The following is an 18,608-nucleotide window of genomic DNA, read 5'->3' as shown; positions in this document are numbered from 1 at the left end:
ATGGAAATGTATTGAGTTGTGAAAATGTGTGAATTTGTGAAATAATTATTGATTGAAGGTGGAAAAATGATTGAATTGAAAGTGTGAGAAATTGTGATTGAATTGAGAATATATGTGATTTAAATACCCTATTAACTAGTCGGGCTGAGTCGGATATAGTTGGCATGCCATAGGATTGGAAGAGTTCAGGGATACTTCGACCTCGAGTCGATGAGACACTGGGTGTCACTATATTTCTTCGGATAGATTCGATGAGGTACTGGGTACCAACTTTCTTCGGCTTTGCCGATGAGACACTGGGTGTCAACTATTGCTTCGAACTATCCGATGAGGCATTGGGTGCCATTCTGGTGTGTTTGGTTGGATCCGTGTATCCGCCAAAGTCCGAGTTTTGTTAATAGGGTAAATGATGAAATGATAAACCGAACGAGTTGGTCAAACGAGCTATTGAAATGATATGAAAAAGTTGAATTGTGAATTGAAATGTGAAATGAGATTGAGAAATGAACCTAAGGTTCGTGATTTATTCAAACTCAAATTGTGGATATACGATATTGGTTGATGATTTGCTATTGTTGAAATATTGAATTTAAATTGTATATACGATTTATGCATTACATGTACATTATTGTTATAATTTGAATTATGGTAATACCACTGAGTATGAATTACTCAGCGTACGGTTGTTTCCGTGCGCAGGTCGATAGAAGTCAAAGGTCCCGGTTCAGCATCCAGATTAATCCCGGCTTCGGCAAAACTTGGTGATGTATTTTTCCTTTGGTAAAGGTGGCATGTACATAGATTGTGTATAAAGGTTATTATGTTTTAATATATAATGGTTAAAAATGTTAGTATTAAAAGTTTATGGATTTTATGAAAGAAGTCTATCTATTTTATCTAATTAGTACATTGTTAAATTTTAAATTGATATTGTGTAGATTGAGTTTGATTAGAAGTATTTAGAATAGAAAATGTGAATGTGAAATGAATTGGTTGAATTGGTGATATTTGGGAACTATGTGGTTTTAATTTGCAGGGGGTTTTATGTAAAAATAACAGAAATGCTGCCGAAATTTTTATAAAAAAAATGAAGCCATTTGGTAAACAAACTAATAAATTTTATGAATTATTTTAATATATTGGTTATTTATTTAAGAATTGTTGTAAATCGTTTGATACGTCCGGTAATGCCTCGTAATTCTGTTCCGGCGACGGTTCGGGGTTAAGGGGTGTTACAAAACTACAATCAATGTGAATTTTATTCTCCTTGAATTCAACTCGACTCACGATTCATGAACATGACAAAAAGGGTTTTTTTGTGTGTATATTTTTTTTTATTTTTTTTAAAGTAGCGGAAAGGAATATAATGACTAAAACCTTTTTGAAAATATAATTTTAAAATTCAACTCTTTATTATGCAACAACGAAAAAGCATCCAATGCTTTTTTTTTTCTCACAAAAGAAAATCAAATAGAAGATAACACCACTAACTAATATAGCTAGCATGTTAGTACTATCTATTTTTAGTTGAATTTTTATTTTTATTAAGTTAAAATATGTTATAAGTCTTTATACATTTTATAAATTTGAAATTTGATTTTTGTATTTTTATTTTCAAGAATTTAGTCCCCTTACTTCACAAATTTTATTTTTTTTATTAAATTTGTTGGTGTGACATTTTACAATAAAAAAACTACTCACTTAATAGTAATATAATTAAAAAATGATGTTGTAATGAATCTGAATTTAACAAAATAATATCAACAATATTAACATGTGGACCTAAATTTTGAAATCTAGAAAATAAAGGATTAAATTTTTATAAATAAAAGCATAAAGATTAAATTCCAAATTCGTAAAAAAATACAAGGACTTGGGCAATTTCATCCTTTTTATTATTAGGAACTCCATTATATGCATTGAAATTGATAAAATTGTATTTAGTTTGAAGTTAAAAATATTAAAGGTGAGTTTAGAGCATTTAGTTATTTTTATCATTACAATATTTAATCTTATTATTACCATTACTTGTACACTAACCACATGTAAATACGCACAATCTATCTAAACTTATCCTAAAAAATTAGGACTACAATATTTTCCAAATAGAAGGGGGGAGAAATAGATTATAAATAATGGTGCCCGTAGCATGACATGAGTGGTTCATGATAGCATTGATGGTATTTAAAGTGTGGGACAGTGGCCTTTGTTTTGTTTTATTTATTATACCCACCCACCATCCTCTGTTCCTATTCTACTGTGGGGTCTTGATGTTGACTCAAAAATGTGAAAATCTATAAGTTTGATCTTTAAAAGAACAAAAAATAACGATTCGATGTCTCATTTATTTCTTCGAACAACATTTATAGCAATAGAATTAAACATTTTTGTGAATGATGGATATCCTCATTACAATTAACTACTATTATATCATATAAATATTGTAAATAATAACGTAAGATTGATATAAATATTACATGAATGCTTGAATATGATAAATTTATATGATTATTGTAATTTTTTAAAATATTATTATAAAACCAAAAACATTAATATAAAATTAACAAGTGGAGTATTTAAATTCGACGTATTCTTAGATACCATAATAAAATTTTTGACTATATGATTAAATTAACAAGTTGTAATCTTAATAATTTACAGAGATTTGAAGAACTCCTAAACTCAGCTCTAGCGCTGCTGCATAGAGATTTAGATATATTATTTTTTACTACTATTTAGGAATTTAGTTGGTTTATAATTACTAGTACAAAAAAAAGTACGTTACACTTCTTAAGAGAGGACCCAAATTTAACCTTTAAAAATAATATTGTTGAAAAATATAACCATAACCCCTAAGGCCATTAATAATTCATATTAAGAAGGTAGAGAAAATAGGATCCAAACCCTAAATCAGTCAACTCAAAATCAGCTTATTACGATGAAAACCGCTATTTTTACGTAATCACTGCCAAACAATTTATCCACTATTCTCATTGAAAAGCATGTGGATTTTTTTATCTATAGGTGGAACTAAGGTACTTTTTGAAGAAATTATGTAATCTTAAATTAATAAAATAACAAAATTGCACTTTCACTCCTTTAAAATTTTATAATTCAATTTTAATCCATACTAAAACTTCTCCTATGTGGTTAAAGATGGTGACATAAGCATGATATGTTTGATTGGAAACACAATTTTGAGCGTCAGAAATTTTGGTTAGAAGAAAGCAAAACATCTCTTTTCTGGGCCTGGCTTCGTTGAAAATGTGAGCTGTAGCCCAACAGCAAATTGGAGCCTTGTTGATTATGGGCTTTTGTCATTTTTTTCATACACTTAAATGTGTAAATAAGACATCAACTCAAATTCGAGTTTAAGTCAATTCAATAATTATTGATTTAATTTTAAGCTCAAGTAGTTTAAGCGGCCAGTCAGGCTGAATTTAAGCTTAGTAATATTCGCCTCGAATGGCTCACGAGCCTTATCATTTTTTTTATTTTAATATATATTTTAAATATTTTATATTATTAAATTATATTGTTGTCTTTAATATATGGGAAAATATATGGTACACTCCACAAACAAAGTTAAGGGTTGACAAGTGTCTTATAGTGAAAATTTTTTAAGGTTGTTTGTGAGACAAAAAGAAGAAGAGTACTTCTAGTGTACCAAATACTAACTCATAATATATATTATTAACTTAAGCTTAATTATCAAGTCAAGCTTGATCTCAAACTTAAACACATACGACCTTGATCGAGATCGAGTTCAAGCTTGAGCGCAAATTTAAGTAGCTCAATTTTATCTCAAAACAAACCTAAATTTTAAAATAAATGTTCATCAAATTCGAATTTATTGTTATTTAAACTCGACTTAATTCAAGATAAAAAATATTCAGACAAGTAATTTTTTTTTTTGAAGAAAAACAAAATAAATTGGCTGAGAAATGAGAAAGGTATTTGTTTTATGAATGAAATGAGAATGAAATGTTGGAGGCATAAATGATGTGAGGTAGCATAATGGTTAAGATACCAACATTAGTACTAATTCAAAAGTAAAGGAAAAGAATAAATCGAACTTGATTAGGGTTCGAGCAACCAAATTGAGAAGAAATCAATTCGAATAGAAGTGCGTGGATTCTTTATGAAATAAAAATTTTAAAATTATGATTCTTCGAAAAGAATAGAATTTTATTTTTATTTAATTTATAATTATTATAAAATCTTTACAATATAAATTTAAATGCTTTATATATATAATAGTAAAAATAATTTAAAATTTTTATATGATTTTTTTATTAACTTTTACTTGAAAAGTTGATTTTAGAAATATTTATAAAAGAATTCATTAAAATTTACTAAATAAAATTAAGAAAACTATAAAAAAAATTTATTTGATAAAAGGTAAGTGAAAATCTTAAACAAAATTAATATGAAAAAACCGAAATTTGAAACTAATTAAATTATCATGAAAAATTTTAGGCCCATTAAAAAATATGAGCTTTAGCTCAGCATTTAAGGCTTGACTTCAGGTGAATCTGACTCATTTTATATTTTTGTAATATAATGTAATGTTTTTGTTTTTTAATGTATTATGTAATTTATATAACATACTTAAATATTTAATAAGTGTTCAATCATACCTAGACAAAGATAAGTGGCAACTCCAATTTGCTTAATAAAAAATAGTGTTGCAAAATTAAAATTTATTTATTTTTGTCAAATTAATTGTTAATTAAAAATGATTTTGATAATATATAATTTAAAAGTGGACTTTTAAATCTAAAAAGTAGAGGATTAAATTCACGAAAGTAAAAATAAGACTAAATCTCAAATGTATGAAATGTAGAGATTTAGAGTCATGGTTGTTTGAATTGGATCGAACCAGTCACAGTATCTGTTCGAAGAAAGGCATTAGACTAGTTGACTTGTGAACCGATATTGACCGATTAAACTAAGCTAAAAAAACCAATGGAACAAATTTTTTTATGATTTTTTTAATAAAACTATATGAACCGTGGCCTAACCAGTTCGGCCACCGATTCAATTATGAAAATCTTACTTAGAGTATATTTTAATTTTAAAAATTTTAATCTGTATTTTAAAACAAATAAATAATCAACCTGACATAAAAGCATACTATCAAATAGAACATTAATATTAAACCATATTATTATAAATATAACATTAATATTTTTTTTCTATAGAATAAATAGAACATTAGTCTTAAAGCATATATATATATATATAAAAGGTGTTAATTAATCTAAATATCAAAAGGCACCAATTAACAAATATTGTAAATAAACTTACATAGTCATCTTAAAAAATTGTGAGTAATCTAACCGAGTTGATTTCATTTTTCTCTCATTTAAAATTTTATATTGTAAAAATAAATATTTTATATTTAAAATAATAATATTATATATATTTGAAAATACTATATAAATTATTTTTTATTTATTTAAAAAATCATTATTTTTTAAAAATATTTATAGAAAAATTTAAAACTTAATCATATATTACCCAAAGCCATAAATAAAATTTATTTTTATTAAAACAAATGTAAAAACTCGAACCCAAATTTAATATAAAAAATTAACAACCAAATTAAAACTGTTAAAACCCTAAATCAGAAAAAGGAAAGCTTCTTTTTCATTCTCATTCCCTCACTGAACTTGAAGCATAAACAAACTCACCAGCAAAATTAAAATATACTCTAAAGGAAACCAATTTTCCTTCCTCGGATTCTTTTCTCCTCTTGATCAGAGTCCTAACCGGTACGTTTTTCCTTTTTATTTTTTTTTCTCTTTTAAATGCTTAAATAAGAATAAAAGAATATTTAATAACAATCATGATAAGACTAAGGTTCGATTTACCCATCTTTGTTGTTGTTGTTGTTTTTTTTTTTAAATAAAAGTGAGATGTGTGAGATGGATGATAACATGAAATTGTCTACATTAGCGGCATTGACGATCGTTTTTCTTGGGTTTTATGGCATTTTCGGCAGTTTAATGCACTATATGCTTCCTAGAAAGAGAGCAGGTGAAGGAGAGGTTGTAGAAGGAGAGTCTGAAAATGATAATAACAACATAAACGACGTCACTGTCTCACCGCCAACCAAGAAGCATCGCATTTCCACCACTGCTGCCGCCGATTTGACTGCTGATAAAAAAAGCGTAACCACAGGGGACAATAGCAGTAACTACAGTAACACTTTCGTGATTGAGCCATCGGTCATGGCTCCCAGAGATGCCAATCACAATGATATAGATGAGGATCTGCACAGCCGACAACTTGCTGTGTATGGCCGCGAGACAATGCGACGCCTTTTTGCCTCCAATATCCTCATCTCGGGGATGCAAGGCCTCGGTGCTGAAATTGGTATCCATTTTTCTACGTTATTTATTATAATAATTATTTTAGGGTAAATTATAAAATAATCATTTAGGTATGAATTTTAATCACTAAATTTTAATTTATTTTGAAATAATCATTAATCATTAATGTTATCAGTTTATGATATTTTGATCACTGCGCCATCATCCAATGTTAAAATCAACCATATATTTTTTAATCACCATGTCATTTTTAATTTAATATTAAAATAATAATATTTTTGTGAGGCTCGCTAATACTTAAAAAAATATATTATTTTTATTTTCTTCCTTTCTTTTTCGGTTTCTTTTCTTCCCTCTCCAATTCAAATGTTGCATCAACTCTCCGAGACTAAAAGCCAGATCCAAAATCCGGCCAACTCTGGTGTCGGGTCACCGCGCTGGTTGTCATCGCCGGTGGCCGCCGGAGCCCAAACTTCACTTTCAAATTCGTTTTCTCATGCTCTTTCCGAATCTATTTTCCGTTTCTTCAAAATTATCATCGATTTTCGTAGATCTAAAACCAAAGTTGCGGCCTAGGTTTTTCCGATCCCCCTCCCCGATCATCGGATCAGCTTCCGTTTTCTATATGTTGTTTATCTACTCTTAAGCTTCAATTTCACTGTTGGGATCTGCGAATGGAGCACCAAAGCCTCATCAGGCTTTTCCTCTCCACAATCCAAATTCATGGGTTTGGGCGTTTGTTGCTGTTTACGTCTGGGTTTTGTTTTCAGTGGTTTGGGGTTTTTGGTTCGTGGGTTGAAGATGATAATGGTGAAAGTTCATGGGTGAGATGAAGATGGTGATGAAGGAACAGATTAAGAAAAAAGAAAGGAAAGAATAAGAAACGTGAAAAAGGAAGGAAGAATAAAAAAAGAATAAAAAGAAAATAAAGTAAAAGAAAATTTTAAAAAGCGTTAAAAATTAAAATATATATCACATAAAGGCAAAATTTATGCGTTCCGTAATATTTTTCACGGTGGTTAACGAGACAATGTGTGAGGAGTTTATAATCTTCAGTGCAGGACTATACTTAATTTGATTTGAATGTCATGTGAAGCTAATGATTTCCAATTTCATTTTGGCTTTCTGTAGCAAAGAATCTAATACTTACTGGTGTTAAGTCCGTGACCTTGCATGATGAAGGAGTGGTGGAGATGTGGGATTTGTCCAGTAGTTTTGTTTTCTCTGAGAATGATGTTGGTAAGAATAGAGCACTTGCTTCGCTTCAAAAGTTGCAGGAGCTAAACAATGCTGTCGTCATTTCCACCTTAACGACCACTTTGACCAAGCAAAAACTTTCTGATTTCCAGGTACTTCAATTTATTCACTCATTTATCTAATTCTTTGCCCATGTTTAGGTTTTTTGTTTAAATTGTATTTCTAACGTTGAAGGACTCATTTGAGTACAAAAAAAAAATCAAAGTTTTAATTGGTTTTTCTTTTTTGAAACTTCTGGGAGCTTTAATACCCTTTAACCTAATTCTATCCATGTCTAATAATTAATAATGTAAACTATCAAAATAGTTACTTTTGTTTGCCTCATATTACATTTTAGTCATTTATGTTTGAAATATTATGTTTTAATCACTTATGTTATGTGTTCTAACATTTTAGTTACTGAGCCATCAATTGTCATTAACGGTGTAACGGTAAGCTGAAATGATGATTTAACATGTCATGCCAGCTTACCCTTATATTGTTAATAACAATTAATGACTCAGTGATTAAAATGTTACAAATCAATAATATAAGTGATTAAAACGTAGCATTTTAAATATAAGCGACTAAAACGTAACATGAGGTAAACAAAAGTGATTACTTTTGCAGTTTACCCTTATTAATAAATAAAAATAAAATAATGTAATAGTAAAGTAGGAAAGGTCTTGCGTCATTCTCCTTGGCTTTGAAAACAAGGAAACTTTCACTGGGCATAAATTTTGTGATCAATTATTTGCGGCTCTTCTTCTGCAATCCAGGTAGTTTCACCAAAAATCTCGTATCTTGATTACCCTTCTAAGCCTAAACTTATTTAACATCCAACTAATCTCCAATAACCCCTGGGTTTTAGCCTTAGGAACTTGTAGCACCTTATTTGAAACTTCAGTATCATCTGTGGTGATGCTACTTTCAACAATAGTGATGGTAAAAACTATTTTTCGTTTCTTAGGTGGAGCATAGTCAAATATTCTGGTTGATTATTGGTTAGCATAGAACCAAGTAGAGGAAAACTCAGAAACTAGCTAAGATTCCTGTGAAAGTTGTTTACTAACTAACGAGTTTCAGAAATGCTGCTTCCTAGGAACTAGTGTGTGGGTCTTGAAACATTGAAGCACATCTTGTTCCTCCAGAAACCACTATAACTAACGAGTTTCAGAAACTTAGCAAGTAGTCCGAAATGCTGCTTCATCTTCACACTATTATTTGTCTTCAACTTTCATGGTTTTTCTTGAGTTCAACACTGACTTCGCTTGCTAGAATTTGATTCAATTGTAAAAACTCAATCAGTTACATTTACTATATCCAAAAATAAATAAATAAATAAATTCACCCCTGGCATTTACCTGCTCGAACGAAAATGAGAAAGTGAACGGCATAATTGCAAAGGAAAGAGTAAAAAGAAAAAAATTATATAGGCTGGATTTTAGTTTGCGGGTAAAGTAGTAATTTAATATTATAAATATGTTATAAATGAAAAACTTCATTAGACTCACAAGTTGCTCCTATCAAAATTAAAATACTTAAATTCAAGTCTTTCAATAGCTTGAGCTCGATTGAATTATTGAATCAAATTTGAACTTTTTTTCGAATTGAACTTAAATAGTTTACAAACATTAATGTTTCGCTTACAACTCCTGTTTGGAAGAATAAGATTTAACCCTTGTTTGACTTATTGGTCATGGATGTTCGTCTTACTGTCCATGCGGTGGGTTCAAGTTGTAGAGATTGATTGCTTGTAAAATAAATAAAAAACCCCTACTATTTCACCTCTATTTATGATTGAGTATTCATGGCTTCCTCCTCTTTCTCTCGTCTTATGTTTTTAATTTCTTTACTTTTTCAGCACATATGTCATCTTGTGTTCTGTTGGTTTTTTTTTTTCTAACTGGTGCAGGCTGTTGTATTCACTGATATAAGTCTTGAAAAATCCCTCGAGTATAATGACTATTGCCATAATCATCAGCCTCCAATTTCCTTTATCAAGACTGAAGTTAGAGGCCTTTTTGGTACTGTCTTTTGCGACTTTGGTCCTAAGTTTACTGTTTTTGATGTTGATGGAGAGGAACCACACACGGGTATAATTGCATCCATCAGCAATGACAACCCTGCCCTAGTATCATGTGTCGATGATGAAAGGCTTGAGTTTGAGGATGGGAATCTTGTTGTGTTCTCTGAAATTCAGGGTATGAAAGAACTCAATGATGGAAAGCCACGGAAGATTAAAAGTGTGAGGCCATACTCGTTTACTCTTGAGGAGGACACCACAAATTTTGGTACATATGTTAAAGGTGGCATTGTCACTCAGGTGAAACAACCCAAGGTGTTGAATTTTAAGCCATTGAGAGCAGCTCTTAAAGACCCTGGTGATTTTCTTCTGAGTGATTTCTCGAAGTTTGACCGCCCTCCTCTCCTGCACATTGCGTTTCAAGCACTGAATAGGTTTATTTGTGAATTTGGCCGCTTTCCTGTTGCTAGATCGGAAGAAGATGCACAGAAGTTTATATCTATTGCTGGTAACATCAATGAATGCCTTGGGGAGGGTGGACTGGAAGATATCAGCCCAAAACTTCTGACGCATTTTGCCTTTGGTGCCAGAGCAGTACTGAATCCCATGGCTGCCATGTTTGGAGGAATTGTGGGACAAGAGGTAGTCAAAGCATGTTCTGGAAAATTTCATCCACTTTTTCAGGTTGGCCGGAACTACTCTATTCCATATGTTTTTCTCATAGTTACGCATGTATGTTAGATGGTATCTATCTACACATGCATTTAGGGATGCCAATGCTTAGATAGTTAACACCTTCTAATTATGCTATTGGGACTTCATTTCTATTAGTAACAAATGCATGAACTCGTTTGAACTTTTAGGCACTTCTTAACTAAATTAATCTGTCAAACTAAGCAATTTTGTTTTTGTAAGAATTAGGAGACTTTGTTAAATAGGTGATAGTTTGTGCAACTTAATTCGTGATACTTTCACAACTGATATATAATTCTAGTTGCTTTTGAACTTGATTTTTAGTGGAAATTTAACCATAAATCATTTGTTTTCAACAGTTCTTCTATTTTGACTCAGTGGAGTCTCTCCCTGTTGAACCTTTGGACCCCATTGATTTTAAACCATTGAATAGCCGTTATGATGCACAGATATCAGTATTTGGCTCCAAACTTCAGAAGAATCTGGAGGACGCAAAAGTGTTTATAGTTGGATCTGGGGCCTTAGGCTGTGAGTTCCTGAAAAATGTGGCATTGATGGGTGTTTCATGTGGTAGTCAGGGCAAGCTAACAATCACTGATGATGATGTAATTGAGAAGAGCAACCTTAGCAGGCAGTTTTTGTTCCAGGATTGGAACATCGGGCAAGCTAAATCTACTGTTGCTGCTTCTGCTGCTGTATCTATAAATCCTCAGCTTAAAATTGAAGCTTTGCAAAATCGTGTGGGTCCTGAAACTGAGTGTGTGTTTAATGACGACTTCTGGGAGAACCTAACAGTGGTCATCAATGCATTGGATAATGTCAATGCTAGGTTGTATGTTGATCAGAGGTGCTTGTATTTCCAGAAACCACTTCTTGAGTCAGGAACTCTTGGTGCTAAATGCAACACCCAGATGGTGATTCCTCATCTAACTGAGAACTACGGAGCCTCAAGAGACCCAACCGAGAAACAGGCTCCAATGTGCACGGTGCACTCATTTCCACACAACATTGACCATTGTTTGACTTGGGCTCGATCTGAGTTTGAGGGCTTGCTTGAGAAAACTCCTGCGGAAGTGAATGCTTATCTTTCCAATCCATCTGAATATGCTACTGCAATGAGAAATGCTGCTGATGCTCAAGCTAAGGATAACTTGGAGCGCATCCTTCAGTGCCTTGAGCAGGAAAAATGTGAGACATTCCAGGATTGTGTTACTTGGGCTCGTCTAAGGTAGTACTAGAATTCTTTGTTTGCATCATTTTCTTGTAGGACCTTTTGATTGATATTATTTACTTTTGAACTTAGATTTGAAGACTATTTTGTTAACCGGGTGAAGCAGTTAACATTTACATTTCCTGAAGATGCCATAACCAGTACTGGGGCTCCCTTCTGGTCTGCTCCAAAGCGATTCCCACGTCCTCTTCAATTTTCAACTACTGATCCTAGCCATCTTCAATTTATTATGGCTGCATCTATACTTAGAGCTGAAACATTTGGGATCCCAGTCCCTGACTGGGTCAAAAATACTAAGATGTTGGCCAAGGCAGTTGAGAAGGTAATAGTCCCAGATTTCCAACCGAAGGAAGGAGTCAACATTGAGACAGATGAGAAGGCTACTAGTCTTTCCACTGGTTCTGTGGATGATGCAGCCGTCATTAATGAGTTACTCCTCAAGTTAGAGCATTGTAGGAACAATTTGCCTTCAGGATTCAGGATGAAACCAATTCAATTTGAAAAGGTTTGATTACATCTTCTCTGGTGATAACTTGTAACGATATCTTTTTGTGCTATCCTTATTTATCTCTAGAAACCTTATAATCAACTTTTGATGGAAGTTAATGCTAATGTAATCTCATGAATTCTAGGATGATGATACAAACTATCACATGGATCTTATAGCTGGGCTTGCCAACATGAGGGCAAGGAACTATAGTATTCCCGAGGTGGATAAGCTAAAGGCAAAGTTTATTGCTGGAAGAATCATTCCAGCAATTGCCACTTCAACAGCTATGGCTACTGGCCTTGTATGCCTTGAACTATACAAGGTTCTTGATGGAGCACATAAAGTGGAGGACTATCGAAATACATTTGCAAACTTAGCACTGCCTTTGTTCTCTATGGCTGAGCCAGTCCCGCCCAAGGTCATGAAGCACCGTGACATGAGCTGGACTGTGTGGGACAGATGGATCTTGAGAGGTAATCCCACAGTGAGGGAACTCATCCAGTGGCTCAAAGATAAGGGCTTGAATGCTTACAGCATATCTTATGGAAGTTGCCTGCTCTTCAACAACATGTTTCCGAGACATAAAGAGCGATTGGATAAGAAGGTGGTAGATGTGGCTCGGGAAATAGCCAAGGAAGACTTGCCTCCCTACCGGTCCCACTTGGATGTGGTAGTGGCATGTGAGGATGATGAAGACAATGACATCAACATTCCTCAGATCTCCGTATACTATCGTTGAGGTGTTTTATTCAATCCACCTGATAAACGAGGCTGTGATTTTAGGATGACATTGGCATTCTTCTATTCTGGTGTTATAGCAATGAGCATACAAAAATGGAACATAACTATATTAACTTCATTGATGAGCATGTGCCTGTGGATAATGTTGTATTGTCATACTCTTTCACTTTGTCTCCAAACCATGTGAAATGGTGAAACTTTTCAGAGTCCTCCACTTTGGGATGTTGCTTTTCTGATCTCTAACCTTTTTAACTTTTGGAAACAATTCATTCTGTCCTTCCAAACACGATTGTCTATCTGTTCAGGAATTATGGCACTTGGCTGCCTTATCTATGGTCCCAATCTCCACATGTTGGGATCCATCTCCTTTTAATTTATCACTTTCTCTTTTCATATCTTAATTAAAATCGATGGCAAAGAGGTGTTAGGCTTATTAATACAAGTTTTACTAGCATTTCATTTGATGGTGAAGGGACAAATGTCCATGTTTCATTAATGAGTTTAATGGCTGAACCAAGTTGGTAAGTAAAAACCAAGCTTTAACTGTTAAGCTGCTGAAGTGAAATTTAAGGCAGCAGAAAAATCACCTTCTTTCTGTACAAAAAGAAAGAGAGGTAAGAATACTGAAAAAAAGCTCAAAATTGCTTCCATTTCTGCTTTTGGCTAACAATATTTAGGCTTTATTGTCGATTTGACCTTTGAATTATACCCATTTTCTCATATTATACTTAAAACTATCGTTCCATTATACTTGAAACTAACATGTTAAAAATCATTGTCAACCAATCAAAACACATCATATGGCAAATGTTAGACTACTGATGTCCCCGTTGACTTGTCAAAAAATTTGAAAAAACTATAAAAAAATATTTAAAATGTAAAAGAAGAATTAAAATTATTTAAAATTTTTAAAAGAATAAATATATATTAGAAACTCCTAAAAGAATTACAAAAATTAAATCGAAGTTAAAACTACAAAGTTATTTAACTAAAAATTTCAACATAATTAGTTAATTCTAAATTCCATTTTTTTTCCATTGATGATAGCTTACAATGACCTTCGACCACATCAACAACCTCCTATTCATAGTTAAAATCATCTCTTCCAAGCCCTTCGTCAGATCTAGCTTGACGATCTAACGGTGGGTTTTTTATTTTTTCATTTTGTGGGTTTTAATATGGATTTTAGATGTGGTACTGGATTGTATCAATATTTCATCTATTTTATGAACAATCCAGCTTGTATGGATTTCATCCAATCCCAGTAGGCAATTACAGGTAGAAATCAGATACATATTTCTATTTCTTCAAACAAAATCTTTCACTCGGGTCGAGAGAAATGCTTGAGTGAGGGAGTATAGGTTGAGAAACAAATATGAGAAATGATTGAGAGTTTGAGACAAAATGTAAGAAATTATACATTTTTAAAATATTTTTTTTACAGTTTCTATAGTTTTGACAACTTAATTTTATTTTTAATTATTTTTATAAAATTTTTAATATTTATTTTATAATTTTTTACATTTCTTAAATATTCTTTTACCACATTTTAAATATTTTTAAACAATTTTTTATTCAATCAACATCAGTATTGATTAGTCAACATAGTCAAATGCTTATCAACAGATACACCCACAATCAACGACCACATTATAGTTAACATTTGACAAATACACCCACAATCAACAACTACATTAGGGTCAACTTTTGCCACTCGACATGTTTTGATTGGTTGATGGTTTTTTTTTAACACTTTTAAAGGTGATGACAATTTAGAGGTGATTAATGTCCTTCAAAATAGACATTGGGCAAATTTTTTCTTAAGATTATTGAGAAAGAAAATTCGGATACTATGGAACATGTTCCAAAGAAGATGAACCGGCTGCATAATCAAGATAACTTCTAAAGTGTAAGTATTTGGAGATATAACTAATCAATGGAAAACAGGATTACGCAGATAAAATTAGTGGTCTTCTAGCCCATGGTGGCTTAACTTAATGTATTTGTATTGATTTTTTTAAAAAAAAATTTATAAGTAAGGGTTAAACAATTTCTACGTTGAGCTTTTGAAGAGCAAAAAAGAAAATCTCATCTTTCAACTTCTATTCAAATGTGGCGACCGTGGGGCAACAAGAAAATGCCATTGCGGATTCATGATACTTCATCTCCTTTCTCCTGCTCTTCTTTCAAAGATATCCAACACCTTTGCACACAGGATTCTTCCGCCTCCTCCAAAAGAAACGCCAATGTCTTCTACCGCGTGCGAATCGTCAACTCCCTCCTCCGTTCATGGGGCCCCGCCCGCACATGGAAAATCACGGATTCGGTTTCGGATCCTTCCATTTCCATCCCGGGCGCCGAGAAGCGGGTTGTGGTCTATTTCACAAGCCTTCAGGTGGTTCGGTCGACATTCGAGGATTGCAAGACCGTGCGGTCGATCCTCCATGGATTCCGAGTCTCGATCGACGAGAGGGACCTGTCGATGGACTCCAGGTTCTTAAACGAATTGCGTGGGATCCTGGGTCAAAGCAACTTGACTTTGCCGCGGGTTTTCATTGGCGGCAGATACATGGGAGGGGCAGAGGAGATCAAACAGCTCCACGAGATCGGCGAGCTCAAGAAGATCGTCGAAAGACTGCCCGCAGCTGAACCTGGCACTTGTGTCGTCCGCGGCGGTTACAGATTCCTCTTGTGCAACGAATGTAACGGTAGCCGTAAATTGTACACTCAAAAATCTGGGTTCAAGACTTGTACGGCCTGTAATGAAAATGGCCTAATTAGGTGCCCTTCTTGCTCTTGTAATTTTCTTTTTTTTTTTTTTTTGTTAACATAAAAGCAAAAATTTTGGGTTAGTTAATGTAGTTATTATTATTATTATTATTTGTCCAAAGTCCAAACAATGGATTCATTGCTTAAGATTGTAAGAGCTGAGAGCTGACCTTTTTTTCCTCTAAAAAGGAAGGAACATAAGAATAGTAGGATTGTAATTGTATTTACAGTTAATGAGTAGAGTTTCTTATGATGATGAAGATGTAAATGGTTGAGGTAATTTGGTGTCGTGATTGATGGATATAGTTTGTTGACTAAAATTGCAATCTGCTTTAAAACTTTTGTTTACCACTGATTTCTTCTTGGTTTATGAAGATTACATTTTGTGAACTGAACATGCAACAATAATTCCGATGCTGATCCTGGTATGAGAAACGGAACTTTGGATGTTAGAAACCATACAAATGTAGTAATCAACAGTCATTTTACAAGAAAATGTTTTGCGGTAAGTCCTCATCAATTCATTACACTATTTAAAAATTTATATTTTAATTACTCAACTTCAAAATATTATAAAATAATTATGATTTATTTAAAAAATTTTATTTAAAATCATTCTACTGTAAAATCTTTAATATACTACTAATGTCACCATTAAATAACTTTTTATCATATATATATATATATATATATTAGCTGCATACTTTTCAAGTGACTTTTAAATCGAATTAATCTAACCTAGTTTTAGTTGTTTTTAGGAAAATCCTTAGATCTAGTTTAGTACTTGTAGGGAAAATAGGTTTAGTTAATTCATTAAAAGATAAAAAGGCATCCAACACGCTTTTTTTTTTAAAGTCACATGGAAACTCCGAGACTAATATATATTATATTACATATGATTGTTGATATCGAGTGTATAATAATGAGGAGATATAGAGGAGAATATGGTGGTGTTAATGAAGGTCGGTTCACCCAATTTGAGGCAGAGAGTCGAAAATTACAAAGAGTGAAAGTGGAGAAAGTATGAAGGTTGAGTGTTGAGGTAAGTTGGTAGAGTGTAGGCAAGTATCTTGGAGAGTCGATCCCCTCGTCATCGTATTGGGGACTATTTATAGGTAAGGTCCTACGTAGGATGACGTTCACGTGTTAGATTTGCAATCAAGTCATAATTGCAAGAGGCATAGGGTGAATGTCTTTGATGAGACAATGATGTTTGTGATGGGACATATGTTGTCATTCGTTTTAATTTGGGGTAATGGAGCAATTGAGCTCTCATGGGGTTTTGTGACTAAAAGGATCATGTTCTTAGCAGAAAGTCGGGTGCCTGGAGGAATAGATGGTTAGTTTCTTCGAATGGATGGTTAGTTTCCTCAAAAGGCTACATTCTGTTTGGTCATATAGGGACATATCTCGTCATTCGTTGTGATTTGGAGTATGAAATAGTTAAGCCCGCGTGAGATTTGATGATAAAAAGGATCACATCCTTAACAGAAAGTTGGATGCCTAGAGGAACAGATGGTTAGTTTCCTCGAATGGTTACCTTTTACCTGCTCAGATGGATAAAACGAGGGGTGAAGCTTCTAGCGACCTTCCAACCTGTAACAGGTGGAGTACATCCCTCAAGTGGCCTTCTGACCTACCGCATGCTCCCACTCATGGGGGAAGTATAACAATGATAAACAATAATTTAATAACTACATTAGCCGTCCGTTAAAGATTTAACAACCTAGTCAACAAAGTATAAACTTTCGAATAGTTAAGTGATTATTTTATAATTTTTTGAAATTGAGTGACCAAAATATAAAATTACTAATAATTCAATGACATTGGATAACGAGAGGAAAGTTCAAAACAAAAACAAAATTTGGAGTTTCCTTCGTATCAATTGTGGTGCATTAATTGAATGAATTACAGGTAAGTTTCCTACCCTGTCTCTTATAAAAAGAAATGGTGCCATTAAAGTATCGGTGATGAAAAACATAACATAAACGACAGCAAGTAGAGGCCAGAATTGTAGCCAAATGAGGGTTAGAAGATGCGTACGTAACTCCTCTTCAACGTTGCTTAACCACGTAACAGACGAGGGAAGTAAAAATTTTCAGAAAACTTGGAAACGTGGAGTAATACACGAAAGGGGTAGGTAATTTTTTTATTCAATTCTTCTACTTCTTATTATTATTCATAATTCCAAAAAATAAATATGCTTTGTTGATACATGGTATCATCAGAAATGAAAAAGAAGTGGGGAAGAAAAAGATTATTCAGTCGTGTTTGGAATGCACTCTCTCATAGAGTCTTTAAAATTTTATTAGATAGGAAGATTAATGGGATCGAATTTCGAGTCGAATTATTTTTATTATAATTATTAATGTTTAATCATTTCTTCATAATCGGAAAAAAATCATAGGATATAAATAGCAAGATTATAGAACAAGAATCAAAGCTAGAATATAATATATTTTAAGATGGAAGTTGTTGACAACATTTTTTTGACAAAACGGGGTCGACTTAGATTTTGAAAACGAAAACGAAAACGGGAGTCGACACCAATCCTTTTTCGATGAGGTGTGATCGGGTCACCTCGAAGAGTGGTTGTTTTTAATAAACGATTTAATTTTTATTAAAACAACGATTTTGCTCTACGAAATTCAGAAAAATGGGTTTAGGAGTCGGTTAAGCACGAGGAAGGATTAGCACCCTCGATACGCCCAAAATTGGTACCTAATTGATTACTTAATGTCTTGGTGTCGAAAAATAAAAACTCGAAAATAATTTAAAAATACGATCCCTTTTTATATTGCGTTATTTTAAAATTACTCTAATAAATCAAAATGGAAAATGCCTTCTTATCTCGAAGTAACAAAATGTCACATCCAGTAAGTTAGGACACGACACCTCGTATTTTGAGAGTAAGCTTGCCTTTTATTATTTTATTTTTTTTATTCAAACCTCATTTGTTATAATTTTAAAAGGATATTCGGTTATTTAGGATCAACGCGAGAAAAATCGAAGCCCAGTAAGTTAGGGCACGATTTCTCGAATTTTCTAAATACAGAATATTGCCTTTATTTTCAAAATTTATTG

General features: G+C 32.8%; 2 protein-coding genes across 4 annotated transcripts; both read left to right on the top strand.

The window, feature by feature from the left end:
* Nucleotides 1-5,615: 5,615 nt before the first annotated feature.
* On the top strand, nucleotides 5,616-13,036 carry LOC107933802 (ubiquitin-activating enzyme E1 1). Of its 3 annotated transcripts, none has more exons than XM_016866084.2 (7): nucleotides 5,616-5,777; nucleotides 6,008-6,381; nucleotides 7,470-7,687; nucleotides 9,490-10,284; nucleotides 10,653-11,521; nucleotides 11,597-12,029; nucleotides 12,157-13,036. In XM_016866084.2, exons 2-7 carry the CDS (start codon nucleotides 6,012-6,014, stop codon nucleotides 12,751-12,753), a joined length of 3,282 nt encoding a protein of 1,093 aa, XP_016721573.1. In that variant the 5' UTR covers nucleotides 5,616-5,777; nucleotides 6,008-6,011; the 3' UTR covers nucleotides 12,754-13,036. The 3 variants fall into 3 exon arrangements, with proteins under 3 accessions (XP_016721573.1, XP_016721574.2, XP_016721572.1); XM_016866085.2 differs by having other exon boundaries at nucleotides 5,635-5,777; nucleotides 10,743-11,521; XM_016866083.2 differs by lacking the exon at nucleotides 5,616-5,777 and having other exon boundaries at nucleotides 5,847-6,381.
* Nucleotides 13,037-14,600: 1,564 nt separating this feature from the next.
* LOC107933781 (uncharacterized protein At5g39865) lies at nucleotides 14,601-15,607 on the top strand. Its single transcript, XM_016866063.2, has one exon. It carries the CDS (start codon nucleotides 14,866-14,868, stop codon nucleotides 15,586-15,588), a length of 723 nt encoding a protein of 240 aa, XP_016721552.2. The 5' UTR covers nucleotides 14,601-14,865; the 3' UTR covers nucleotides 15,589-15,607.
* The last annotated feature ends 3,001 nt before the right edge of the window (nucleotides 15,608-18,608 follow it).

The sequence above is a fragment of the Gossypium hirsutum genome, chromosome D08, assembly GCF_007990345.1.
Source record: "Gossypium hirsutum isolate 1008001.06 chromosome D08, Gossypium_hirsutum_v2.1, whole genome shotgun sequence".
In the NCBI taxonomy this organism is placed as follows: domain Eukaryota; kingdom Viridiplantae; phylum Streptophyta; class Magnoliopsida; order Malvales; family Malvaceae; genus Gossypium; species Gossypium hirsutum.
Note: the sequence above shows the minus strand (reverse complement) of the source record. Positions and strands in the feature narration are given on the sequence as shown.